At 39.6% G+C, this 13,473-nt stretch overlaps 1 protein-coding gene across 3 annotated transcripts in view; it reads right to left on the reverse strand.

Annotated features, from left to right (window-relative positions):
* LOC140459654 (receptor expression-enhancing protein 1-like) overlaps window positions 1–13,473 on the reverse strand; it is a 142,293-nt gene that overhangs the window by 6,173 nt on the left and 122,647 nt on the right. For 2 of the 3 annotated variants that reach the window (XM_072553990.1, XM_072553987.1), the window contains exons 3-8: window positions 9,925–10,001; window positions 9,319–9,439; window positions 6,442–6,555; window positions 5,321–5,474; window positions 3,821–4,008; window positions 253–2,661 (exon numbers count right to left, since the gene is read on the reverse strand). In XM_072553990.1, the coding sequence (XP_072410091.1) occupies window positions 2,593–2,661; window positions 3,821–4,008; window positions 5,321–5,474; window positions 6,442–6,555; window positions 9,319–9,439; window positions 9,925–9,992 (714 nt within the window). In that variant the 5' untranslated portion in view covers window positions 9,993–10,001 and the 3' untranslated portion in view covers window positions 253–2,592. Of the gene's footprint in view, window positions 1–252; window positions 2,662–3,820; window positions 4,009–5,320; window positions 5,475–6,441; window positions 6,556–9,318; window positions 9,440–9,924; window positions 10,002–13,473 lie in introns of those variants that run through there. The other variant, XM_072553989.1, reaches the window with a different exon arrangement.

Genomic DNA, 13,473 nt, shown 5'->3' on the forward strand with positions numbered 1-13,473 from the left:
GCACATCTTTGCACTGTGGGAGTAAACCTGAGGAAACCCACGCAGACACAGGAATCTTTTAATACTTCTATATCATTTTGCTGGAAATACATACTGTGCTTGGCCACTTCAGAAAAGAGAAAACAGTACACCCCATGTGCTTGCAGTCACATGTTAACAATGGCAGATTTCCAGGCCTCATTACAGATGGAGGCTGACACCTGTGCAAAGATCATCAATTGCATGATTGACCAAGGAAATACTAGAAAATAATGTAACTGTTTGACAAAAGATTTATTGCAAATAAGAACCTCAATACAGACTTCCTGGTAAAAGCATAACAGACAAGATACAAAAAACCTCAGATGTTGTTAACAGGCTGATTCAAACTGACATTCAAATCCTTGTATTTCATCAAGCATAATTTAAATGAGAAGTGCTGGACACTATTTGTACTCCAAATTGTACTTAAATGTCCACTTAAATGACTCCTGTTTTGATACCCTTACGAAGGTTTGGGCCACTTGCAACAGGTACAGTTATTCAAATTATCTTTAAGAGAACAGATCAAATCCAAGCCAAAAATGGCATCATGTAAACAGCTATAGTCCTCTCATCAACTTTTTAAATACAGAATAAAGGAACCATGGTATCATGTGCTGATCAGAGTAAATGTATCCAACTGCACAGAGTTACCTGCTGCAATGTGCTCACTTCACATTGTGTCAAAGTGGTACCACCTGGCAGCTGAAGTGGTTGCATGGGGCCAGATGTTCCAGGTGCCAAATGATCCAAGGCTATGATTTAAATGTCAGGTTTGTTCAATATTAGTTGCAAATATCTAATTTGTCAAAATGACTTTTACATTGTAAGTGTACTCATGTGCAAGCATGAACGGCTTCTTTCTCAGTAGTAATTATTTTGCACAGTGCACATTTCCATTCACACAAATGAGAAATATAAAAGTGTTAAACATCAAGGCATTAGAAATGAAATGACACTTGAAAATTTGTTCACAGACATGGTACAATTGACAATAAAAACCTGGCAATGACACTGGAGAATGGGAACTTGAAAGAATTTAGGCCCATCACACAAGGTTGGAAAAAGAAGCATATCGTCCTTGTACACAGGATCACAATGAGACTTGCAGCTTTTCCAGTGTATGGGGCTTTCAAGCTCCAAGAGTAGTTTTGTATGAACAAATGCTTTTGTTTTAGGCAGAAATTAAGAAAACTCAATGACCTAGTGGAATGCAAGTCACGGCACACATCCAAACAACCCAAAGTAAATGACAACCAAAGTCCTTCAATCACTGGAAGCAGCCAGAGATTCTCAACAAATAGAGACAAACCATTCATGGACAAGGTAGACACACAGTTGTCCTTAAATATTTTTGGAATTGGGGAAGGTCCAGTGAAGCAGAGGAAAACACCAATCATGGGAACTTGGCCAACTTGAGTCCACTTTTATGTTTAGCTTGAACTGAAACCACACAGCCACTTCAACATCAAAGCACCAAAGTGCTCAACCCAAGTTATGCAGCTGATGTTGGATCAGTCCTTCTTAAATTGTGCTGTTACTCCAAATCAGTTCTTGAGTGTATTATTAACAGCAAGACTGCAACTTCATGTAGCTTGTTGAGGACACCCTATGGTCACTGAATACAATGACCAGTGGTTATTTGCAAGAATCAATGGTAACATTCAATCATTAAACTAAACTTGAATTCTTTCAAAATTTATGTCACACACATGGAAGGAAGACAAGGACTTAAGTTTTTATGCTAGATTTATTTGCAGTAAAAGCCTGACTCTGAGCTTCTGCTGTTCAGTCCATGAACTCCCAAATGCTGGACTGGTGACATTAATACATTTCATCACAAGCACATAACACATTCCATTCTCTGACTCAAACGTACAGACTCAAATTCACACTCTTGACTGAGATACAGCAGAGCATTTCCACCAAATTACCATTTTCCACATTCATACTTATCCTACCTGAAGGAGATTTGTCCCACAAGGCTGTGATATTATGCATTACAATTTTAACTCTTCAACAAATCAATTCATCACAATACATAGGTCATTAGATGCCAATAAATAAGGAGCCACAGAACAGACCTTGACATTAGTAAAGACACAAGTCCGTGCAAGCTCCTTAATGTCACATTTTATATTTCATTTGCCACTAACAACAATGCATGGAGCACTTTTTAAAAAAAAATAACTGGAATATGAAAAAAAGGGAGTTCCAGACTCCCTCAGAACCACCCACTACATGCACTCATGTGGCAAGAAACAGTTTTAAAAATACACAGCATCTCCCTTTACACTAATTTGTTGACAAAATTACAGTCTATGCCTCTACACTCTTTGGTTGAACAAGTATTTTTTGGACATTAATTCTGATCCAGTGTTTGGCACTGGTCTTTACAAAGCACATTTTAAAAACAGGGCACACAACAACATTACAAAGATGTCACCCTGTTTCAGAAGATTAGAACATTTGGCCATTTGAAAATTGCCAGTGAATAAAAATAGCCATCACCTTCACCCACGAACTCTATGTTTCTGATGAATTGAAAAAAAAACTGCGGTTTTCTGGAATTCATAAAGTGTCAAAATTCGATTGCACAGCCTTCTTCTTTGGTCTAACCTTCACTGGTTTTACCACACCCTAGAAACAGAAATAAGTTTTAGATAACATATAAACTGATGTCATAACTGATTGAAAGTATTCAACATTCCAACATCCACTTATTACCTTCAACTACAATGCTCATAGGACACAATTTTACCACACAATGGTACATGACAAACAAACAACATTAGGACTCATCTTCAATTCAAACTCACAGGATCCAAACCTGATTTGGTAAAAGGATTAGACAAGGAACACTAACCAACAAGAAACCAGCATTTGCCAACATCCTACCTCCTTCTCATTTTCAAATTCAATCTGCTGCAGACTTATGGAGGTACACAATTGACAAATATTACACTTTGTTACGATGCCCTACAGTTAAATGCAAGTTCTCAAGACACTGCATACTGATTAACAATAGTGATTGCAACAATGATAAACAAATAAAAAGGGGGTGTTCACAAACATTTTCTAACTGTAAGATAGGCATCAACTAAAGTGATTCTCTGCTTAACAAAACATGTTTTTTGCAGCAAGGAGTCAGAGCGTCCATCCACATTTGCTTCCAAGAATATGAAATCAAACTCAGTGCAGTTCTCTCTATCAGCCACCAGAGGCCCTCAAAACATTACCAAAAGCAACCGGCTGCATTGCCATGTCAAAAGGCTTACACCTCAGTTTTGGAGGTATTCAATCAAGTGTCCCAGTCAAATTAACATATTACCAAACTAAGATAATTAGACAGATGATTATACAGGTTGACAATTTCACTTTTAATTTCAGCTTTTACAGCTTGATATTCAGATTATTTCAACTCAGAAACCCCTATGGCATGACATCAAGTGGATGGCAAGATGGAGTTATCTCAGGAAATGAATAATACCAAGATCAACTTGGGGGAAAAAATTGCCAAGCCAATAACTATTAAGTTATTTCCAAAGTTCATTACGTGTCATCATAACCATTTAGCCTACAGAAGTCTTACACCATCACAAACAATTCAATATAGTACATGCCCAGGCACAGGAATGGTTCCATCATGTCAACATGTCTACATGCCCCTCAGATGCATGTTCTCTCCATTACTCATAATTACAACTGGACATCGGCAGCTTTTCTATGCAATAGACCCATTGGGCCCATACAGAACAGAGCACAAATTTCTAGTCACTGACAGCAGGGACTCACAGACCTCTTTTCCCAGCACTTTCTTTCGGGACATTTGTTGACCCTGCACTCGTCTACTTCGTTTGATCTTTGGTACTTCAAGGCGACGCAAAGAACTTTTCTGGTTTTCTGCTTCCCCATCAGACTTGTAGTCATCATGAGAATCGCTGTCAATATATTGATCATTGCATGCTGATACAGGTTGTGTTGAAGCTGAAAAAAATGACAAGTCAAATCCTAACATAAACATTTGTTTCAGCGCCTAAATAACACTTCAATACCAATAGTTGCCTGCATTTCTTCTGATCCTCTCTAAGACACAACATTTGCTGAATTATGCATGCTGACCACCCCTTCGGAGTTTGACAATGCAACATCAAAGGAAATCAGTCATCGACCTAATGCCTCAAATGAAGGCCACAACATTCTGCCCAGAAAAAGGATTTTGAGCAAAGCAGTGGCTAGTTGACCTGTTCAAAAGACAAACTATGCTTAAAATTGCAAGCTCGGGATCAATACAGTTCATGTCAGATGTTCACTAGCATGACTAAGCACCAATACTTGTCTGAAACCTGTGTATGCATGAATGGTCATGGTAACTCCAAACTTGTTCTGCAGCCCATGTTACCTTCTCATCCCAACATATGCACCTTATCATGGGTGAGTAGTATCAACTCTTCAACACTTTATCGTGAGTTGTTACACTATTTGGAAGCTGGTGTAATACTTAGATTTGTGACATGAATATACAACACAGCAGAGGTGGTCAGCAACTCTCAAAATATACTCAAAACTCTAACACATTTGAAGACAAATCCACTTGGATTGCATGGGCCAGCATTTGGCTTGATGGGGTAAGCCAACTGCGGATCACCCCAGAAAAGGACCCTTTTTCTGTTCCTGGTAATTTTCCATATAACTGATGGACTCTGTCACAGACCTTCACAATAAGGAGAGTGAAAGATATTGCAATCTGATAGAGTAAGGCTGACATAATGCAGTTGATGTGAAACTGCAAATCTGATAACAAAGTTATAAGTAATGGTGGTCCAAAGACAACCTGAGATTTTCAGTGAAAAACCTTTATGATCTAAACTTAATTGAACATTGAAAGTGACCTTCTCTAGTTTGAATGTGGATGGAACACTGGAGTGGTCAACTCAAATTGCATTGGTGGTGTAGTACTCAATTCAGTTTGAGCTTACAGGGGGTGATTAAATTGACAAAACTTGAAGGAATGAACACAGCATACTCAGCAGTCAAACTTGCCAATCTACCCCATCCATGTTTTAGTGCCATTTATATTTCTGGACTTTGCAACTGGCACAGTGCAGGCCATGGCGTGAATACCAAACTGATAGTCATCTCAATCTTCAAAATGATTGCCAGAAGTTTAACAAATAATTTAATATCCCAAATTTGACACAGGAAAATTCTTTGTCTTCTAGAACTCAGGTCTCATGTGGACATGGCACATCACAGCCTATGTCTTTTTTTTAAACCTTAGCAAAATAAATAGACTCACCACATTCTAGCTGTGCAGCAGAGAATGGTTTCCTTCCCATCAGCTCATCCTCAGGATAAAGAGGGTCTCTGTCATGTACTGGCTCATCACCCTGAATGCTTGTTAAATCTTGCATGCTAAAACTACGCAAACGGCCAGCGATAGCTCCCTGACTCTACAGCAGCAGAAAGACAAGGATGAGATATCACAGCAACACCATGCAATGCGAAGTTCCTTCAAACATGAAATGAAAATATCCCTTGACTGAAAGGTATACATGGTCAACATTCCACTGAAAAAGGACAACCTCAGTTCTAAGCATGATCCAACAAAAATAATTTAATTAAAATGTTGTGAACAAGTCAATCACCAAAAATGTGACATATAAATATGCCTATAGGTCTCCAATGCTGCTTCTTCCTTAGGTGAGAGCTCGTCAAGACTGACATGGCTTATTTAACAAACTATGTTAAGGGTACGGTTTTCAAATCAGGCAAAGACAGATGCTTGAAAGGGTCCAAAACTGGAACCATTTCTCTGTAAATCCTCATTTACAAGGATGTAACAATAGCCTTCAGGGTGGATATTATGAGTTTGTGTTGAACATATTTCAGGTCACTGAATGAGGCAACAAACTGGTTCCACTCAACAGACAATGCAGACTCTAATTCTATGACAACAAGTTCAGAAACAGTCTTGAACTTTTACTTATGAAAATTTTTTTTAAAAAACAACAGAAGTTCCTTTCACTTTACCTACATGACATTCAAGTCCCATTGCAGGTATTCAACCTTTAAGCACTTGCTCATTGTCTTGTTTGACCAATCAACACATAAGATGACATTCTTTCAAACCACTAAAGACCATTAATTCAATTTAACCATGCCACATGTTCAAGATCCAGCACAGGTAGGTTCAAGTCCCAACTATTGGCAAGATTTGTCACAATATACATGGACAGGTTGTTCAATAAACTCTACAGGATAATCTAGTCCATTAGAACATTATTTCCTTGATGCTCTGCTAAATACTCCTGCGCAAGTCAACTATTTGTTACCTTCGAACAATCTGAACATAATTCAAAAACTACAATATTGTGCCTTCAATAATTAAAGTATTATCCATGTGCCCTAAATACTTGCCTTCACAGCAGCATTTGCAGCGGCATTGGCTGCCATGTTAAGTCCTTGCCTGCCAAAATTGACCATTGTTTCATAACCACGCTCCTTGGCTTGACTGATGTAGCAATCAATTTCCTAAAAAAAAGTTGTCATAAGATCAGATATAAAGCAATGGCTCCCCAATACAGGCAAATAAAGAACTCATTTTTATCCATACAAACCAAACATCACACACTTCCCACATATTCTGTTTCTCTCAAATGCACACCAGTAAAACTGCCATTAATGAATTCATACTAAAATGTTTCACCTTTTCAGCAGACTGAAAAGATGAACAATCCTTTCTGAAATTCTTTCATCTGTCCATTGCAATGGACAGATTAACACATTCATTTCACAGCAAAGCTGACAGGAATACACAGAGAAAGCCTTTGCTCACTAATCTAGTTCAGTATTCCTTTCATTCATATGAGTAACTATGTGTTGTGCACTCAGTGTACAGTAGCTTTAGGAAGGTTTCAACAGACTGCGTTACTTCGACATTGCCCACTTTGGTAGGACAACCAGATGGCCACAGTTTTTTTTAAATGCAAAGATGTGGAAGGCACATATACAAAAGTACCCTGATGCCCTTATCAAAAAATCACCCAACTGCAACATGCTACTGCAATAAGCTCTTCACAACATTTGTGCAATGTTAACTTCTGTTGCCAAAGGACTTCACGAGTGAACTTTTGTTTCTGCACTGCAGTGATTTGAAAACTGATTCATATAATTTATACTTAGCTCATACCCAAGTGCCACACCCTTATTTTTCAGTGTCACCTCCTGATTTTCATCTCTCTTTGCTTCAGTGCTCAGTTTTGGTAATGTGCAGCTGCAACTGTGCGCACTTTTGGTCTCATCTCAAAAAACATCTCACTGCTATTGAAGGAATGCAACTAAGGTTTCCCAGAGTTAATCCTGGTACGGCTGTCCGAGGACGAAACTTGAACCAACTGCATCAGTACACTAGAAAAATTTAAATGATTGTACGTGATTTCAGTGAAACTTAGCCAATATTTAAAAAGGGACAGACAGGCTAGTGGAAGGTAAAATGGTTCCCTTTGTTGGCAAGTTGAAAACCAGGTTACACAACTGAAAAATAAAGGCGTGCTACTGAGGTTTGAAATGACCATATAAATCATTTGACTCAGTTTTCACATCACGACAGTGCAGAAAGCAAGCCCATCAAATCCACATCAAATCTCCAAGGATCTCATTCAAAGTACCACCCCCACCATATCCCCATAGTCATGTATTTCCCATGGCTAATCTGCATAGCCAACATCTTTGGACTGTAAAAAACTTGAGCAAAGGAAACCCACCCAAACATGAGCAGAATGTTCTAACTCCAGACAGATAGCTCACACAAGGTTGGAATCGAACCTAATCTTTGGCACTGTCAGGCAGTAATGCTGGCCAAGCCACCATGCTGCCTGCAAGACCACACCTTCTAATTCTCACATTTCAGTCTCAGTATATGTAACACAGATGGACAGATTTAAGCTAAACAGGGACTTACACGATTAAAGACATGAGGTGAGAGAAAGCCATTTGAAGAGTTTGATCTGCAGTGGTTGCGTTGGTTAGAGGGGCAGGCTTCAAAGGTTATTCCACTAACTTCTGTTCAAGTGATGCCATGATTTTTTTTCCACTGGCTTGCTTATGTCATTGTCTCCTCTAAGTTGATGCTATCACTCAAGATATCACTAACTTGTCATTTTCCTTCAAGCAAACTAAATTCACTCAACCTTGACATGTGGTTCAGACAGTAATGAAACCAGGGTTGGAGGCTAAGTTTAGTTCTGAGGGAAGCCTGAACAAGTAAAGGAATTTTCCTACACACAGGACACTGATCAGATTACTCAGTCCAAAAAAATATAAACACACATGAAGAAAAAGGACCTATTCTGGCATCAAGTCCAGTATTCTCCCTGAGTGAAGGTCACCAAAACCCATCTGGTCAGCAGTTCGCCAGATGATGTTACCAATCAGTTGCTTTAACCTGCATAACAGTAGTTCCTAAATAATTTCAATTTCTGAAGTGGACATTTGCAAACCAGGAAGGTGCAACATAAATCCAACAAAATCTGCTGACCAGTTTGGGTACACTATCTAATGTTAAGTGTCCCTGAATGAATCCAACATGTTGAGAAAGAACACTGCATTGCTTGTTTAAATCAATTTTGTTTGCCTTTCTATGGACCCAGCTGATGCACCAATGAATGACTAGGACTGCTGCAATTTAAGTACCATGGTGTACCATTGGCAAGCAGTATTGCATGATCATCCTAACCCTTCAGAGCTCCAGCTTTGTAGCTCGACATATATTTGTGGCAACGAAACTGAAGAACCTTGGTTTTGGCTGAGGTCAAGGAGATATCAATAAATATGGACAAAAAGTGGAGCCAGAAATCTTTGACAAGGCCTCACAAAGCGTGTCATCTTACAACTCTCAGAGGCCAAAGACAAAAAAAGACAAAAGCACGATAACAAAAAACTTGGTTATGTACCAGATTGATTTTGTGAAAATAGCATACTCTAATGTTTCGCAAACCGAGCACCTGGCATGACAGTGACACTACTTGCTGCAGAAATCACAAGATTTTATCAGCAACACACTCTCTGCTTTAATGAGTCTAACAACCCCATGTGAAACCTTCTAATTTTTAAGTCACAAAAGTTCACATCACAAATGACACACTACTGCAAAATACCAACGGTTGATTGATTCCCTTGCTTTCAACTTTTGAACAGCAGTGACCTCAAATTCTTAAGAACTTTAAAGCAGGTTCTCAAAAGCTACAGTCCAAAATGACTCTGACAAGGTTTTCAAAGAAACTTCCTTTTGTTTACCTTCTCCTTCGAAGACAGTGTGGGATGAATAAACTTCCTGTACATCATGCTGGCACCCCTGGTGTATGGGGACAAAAGCCAAACAACAAAGGCAATTTTCATTTCATAATAGAAGGGGAACCTGCAGGAGATAGAACTTCACTTCAGTAACAATACAAAAGATAACATACTTGTATGAACAAACTCTTATATCCCACCGACGTTATAAAATCAGGTCGGCATAGTGGCTCGGTGGTTAGCATTGCGGCCTCACAACATAATGGACCCAGCTTTGATTTCAGCCTCACGCAACTGTCTGTGTGCAGTTTGCACATTCTCCAAGTGTCTGCGTTGGTTTCCTCCCACAGTCCAAAGATGTACAGCTTAGATGAATTGGCCATGCTAAATTGCCCAGGGTTCATGGTTAGGTTAGGTGCATTAGTCAAGGGTACATGTAGAGTAATCGAGAGGCAAATGGGTCTGGTTGGGATACTCTTCAGAGGGTCGGTATGGACTTGTTGGGCCAATGGCTCCATTTTCTCTGGTTCCCTACACTCTCCCAATAATGACACAAAAGGAGAACAAATCAATCTCACAATTTTAACATACAAGAGCATGTAAACTTACCAGGAAATGAAAATGTCTGTGAAAGTTTCTATGGTCGTGAAGATAGCAAACACAATCCAATACATCATCCATCGGACCTAAGGATAGATCAGACACCCACTGATTGAGATGCCTCACCAACAGAAGACATGAGTACCATCAGAGGCCAAGTCCCTATGTTTTGAAATACATAGTAAAGACTGAACTGTAAAGCAGAAGAAATTCTTTTTATTCAGGGCTCAGGGAACAAAGATGTCCACAAAGCTCAATTTCCAAATCAAGTTATAAAATTCAGTTTTGGCTTAATGTGCATGCCACACCTCCTCCCCTCACAAATTGAGCATTAACTAAATTTAATTTAGTTCCAATTTCAACAACAGCTGTTATTTGAGGGTTTGTTGACATGGAAAATGACAAGATCCAAGTTAAAAGACAAAGTAGCAGAACAGATTACGGGTGATGCTGATGATTACCAGACAATTCAAAAAGATAGACTGTGAAGCAGCTAATGTAGCTTTGAGGACCACTACTGCAAGAGGACCACTACTGTAGCGAGAACTGACATTAGCAATGGAAACCAAGACATGGAAATAAACAAAGCCAAGGCAAAGTCATCCTCAGTTTGCCATCCACAGGTCCGTGACAGCAGCAGGGCAAAGTATGAAACAGGAAATACTGGGGACTGCTAAGAAAGCTACAGCAATAACCATGGATTATTCTCAAGACCAAACAGACTGATTTTATCAAATTGCCAATGGTAGGTTTGAGGAAAAGTTCAGTGAAAACATTACAGCGTGACTCTTGGAACCAGGTGTTTGGAAACCAACCAGCAAACAGACTCTTGTGGACTTGACATGATGAAATTTCTTGTAAAAGGAGGTCTTGGGGACAGTGGTCATCACATGCCTGAAGTTCAAATTCCATTTGTGGGCATAAAATTGGCAGTCCCATATATGTTACAGAATTTGACCAAAGTAACGACATCACCATGGGGACATATTTGGCAAGGAAAACTGTAAAAGGAATAAAACTATAAAAGTTGATGAGCATGTAGCAAAACCTTTAACAATATATACCATATCATCCAAATAAACTCTATTCAAGACAGAAACAAAGATTGTAACAGTGTGATAACATCAATGACTTAACAAAGAATCAGACCATGGAGACACTAAGTTCAGCATACCATACAAAAGATGCCCATGGCATGCAAACCATATGACAATACAAAAGTCCAGTAATTCCCTCAAAGAGTATAAAAGTTGTCATAGTACACTTAGCAAGAAAATCAGGAGGGCAAAAAGGGACAGGACATAGCTTCGTCAAATAGAGTTAAACAGAATCCAAATGGGATTATCCAAACACATTATGCACCAAAGGGAAACTAGACAGAGAATAAAGCCATTAAAATTCAGTAAGGCCACCTCAGTGTGGAACTGCAGGAGGTCATGCATTAATAAGTATTTTGCATTATCGCTGACTGTGGAGAGGGATATGGAAGAGAGAGGACATGGGTAAATAATCAGCAATATCTTAAACATTCTGTTGGAAGCTAGGCAAGATGCCAGAAGACAGTCTCTCAAACTTAATTGAGGTTTCTGAAGAAATGGCAAAGATGATTGAATAAGTCAGAGTGGTGGACTTTGTCCACATGGACTTCAGATGATTGAGGGCAGCAGAGCAGTGGACATAATCGATCTGGACTTCACTAAGGTGTTCGATAAGGTTCCTTGTGGTAGATTGGTTAGCAAGGTTAGATTACACAGAATACAGGGAGAACAAGCCATTTAGACACAGAACTGGCTCAAAGGTGGTGGGGCAGGGTTGATTTTCAGACTGGAGGCCTGTGACCAGCAGTGCGCCACAAGGAGCCATGCTGGATCCACTGCTTTCTCTCATTTACATAAATGATTTAATGAATTAATTAATATAGGAGGTAAGGTTAATAAGTTTGCAGATGACACCAAAACTAAACGCACGGTCGACAGTGAGGAGGGCGCTCGGAGTGCAGCTGTATCTTGATCAGTTAGGTTGATGGGCTGAGGATTGACAGACAGAGTTTAATTTAGGTAAATGTGAGATGTTGCATTTTGGAAAGGCACATCATGGCAGGACTTACAAACTTAATGGTAAAATCCTGGGGATTATCATGGAACAAAAAGACCTTGGAGTGCAGGATGTTAGTTCCTTTACAGTGGAGTTACGAAGACAGGAGAGTGAAGGCCACATTTGGTATGCTTGCCTTTATTGTTCAGAGCATTAAGTTGGAAGGTCAGTTTGCAGCTGTACAAGACATTAGTTAGGCGACTTTTGCAATATTCTGCACAATTCCGGGTTCCTTCCTTTTGGAAGCATGTTGTAAAACCTAAACGGGTTCAGAATATATGCACAAGGATGCTGTCAGGGTTCGACGGTTTGAGGCATAGGGAGAAGTTGAACAGAGTGGGGCTGTTTGCCCTGGAGCAGAGGCGGACGGGTGACCTTCCAGAGGTTTAAACAATCATGAAGGACATGGATAGGGTAAATAAACAGACTGAGGGAATCCAAAACTAGAGAGCATAGATTTAAGGCAAGAGGGGAAAGATTAAAAAAGGAATCTAAGGGGCAACTGTCTCATGCAGAAGGTGGTAAGTAAATGGGATGAGCTGCAAGACAAAGTGGTGGAAACTGGTACAATTACAACATTTAAAATGCATCTGAATGGGTAAATGATTAGTAAGGGTTGAGTGATATAGGCCAAAAGCTAGTAAATGGGACCAGATCAATTGAGGCGACCTCGTCGGCATGGACAACCTGAACAGAAGGAATGTACAGTACACACATAGATCCCATGACTCCATGTTGGAAACTTACAAATACCAACAAAGGGTTACAAAAAACTCAATGAAAAAAAGGGAAAAGTAAATTTTTCCAAGACATCTAGTGGAAAACATGATCAGAGCAAAAGCTTCACAAAAGTAAAAAAGGAACAGAGTAGCTACAATGAATGCCAGATGCTTCGACAATGAATTTGGAGAAAAGACAAACAGGTTAGACAACACAAGATTTTGCTTCAGTTTTCATGGTGGACAACACCAATACTTGATCTACTATTATTGGGATGGTAAAGATTATAGAAGGGAAGAACTTGGACCACTATCAGGGAAAAGAGTAGGAAGCAAAATACTGGAATTGAATGCAGACAAGTACCTTGTGGCCAGGGGATGTTAAATGCTAACATTGTGTGGGGAGGGTGTGTGTGTGGGGAGGGTGTGTGTGTGGGGAGGGTGTGTGTGTGTGTGTTTCAGATGGTGGGGGGGTGGAGGGGTGGAAACAACAGCCAGACAGCTGGAAATACAAAAGCAAAATTTCTGTCCATCTCAGCATCGCTTCACCAAGGATAGATCATTTGATGAATTTGCTAGAGTTCTTGCAAGATCTAACACACAAAGTGGATGACAGCAATCCTGTAAAAGTTGTCAGATCTGAACTTCCAGAGGATTAACATACAAGCTAACATTACATGAGGTCACAGTTCATTTGTTGGCTCTGAGGGAGGACTGGCTGATCAACAGACAATAGGAATTGGGA

Source organism: Chiloscyllium punctatum, chromosome 35 (genome assembly GCF_047496795.1).
Source record: "Chiloscyllium punctatum isolate Juve2018m chromosome 35, sChiPun1.3, whole genome shotgun sequence".
Taxonomy (NCBI): Eukaryota; Metazoa; Chordata; class Chondrichthyes; order Orectolobiformes; family Hemiscylliidae; genus Chiloscyllium; species Chiloscyllium punctatum.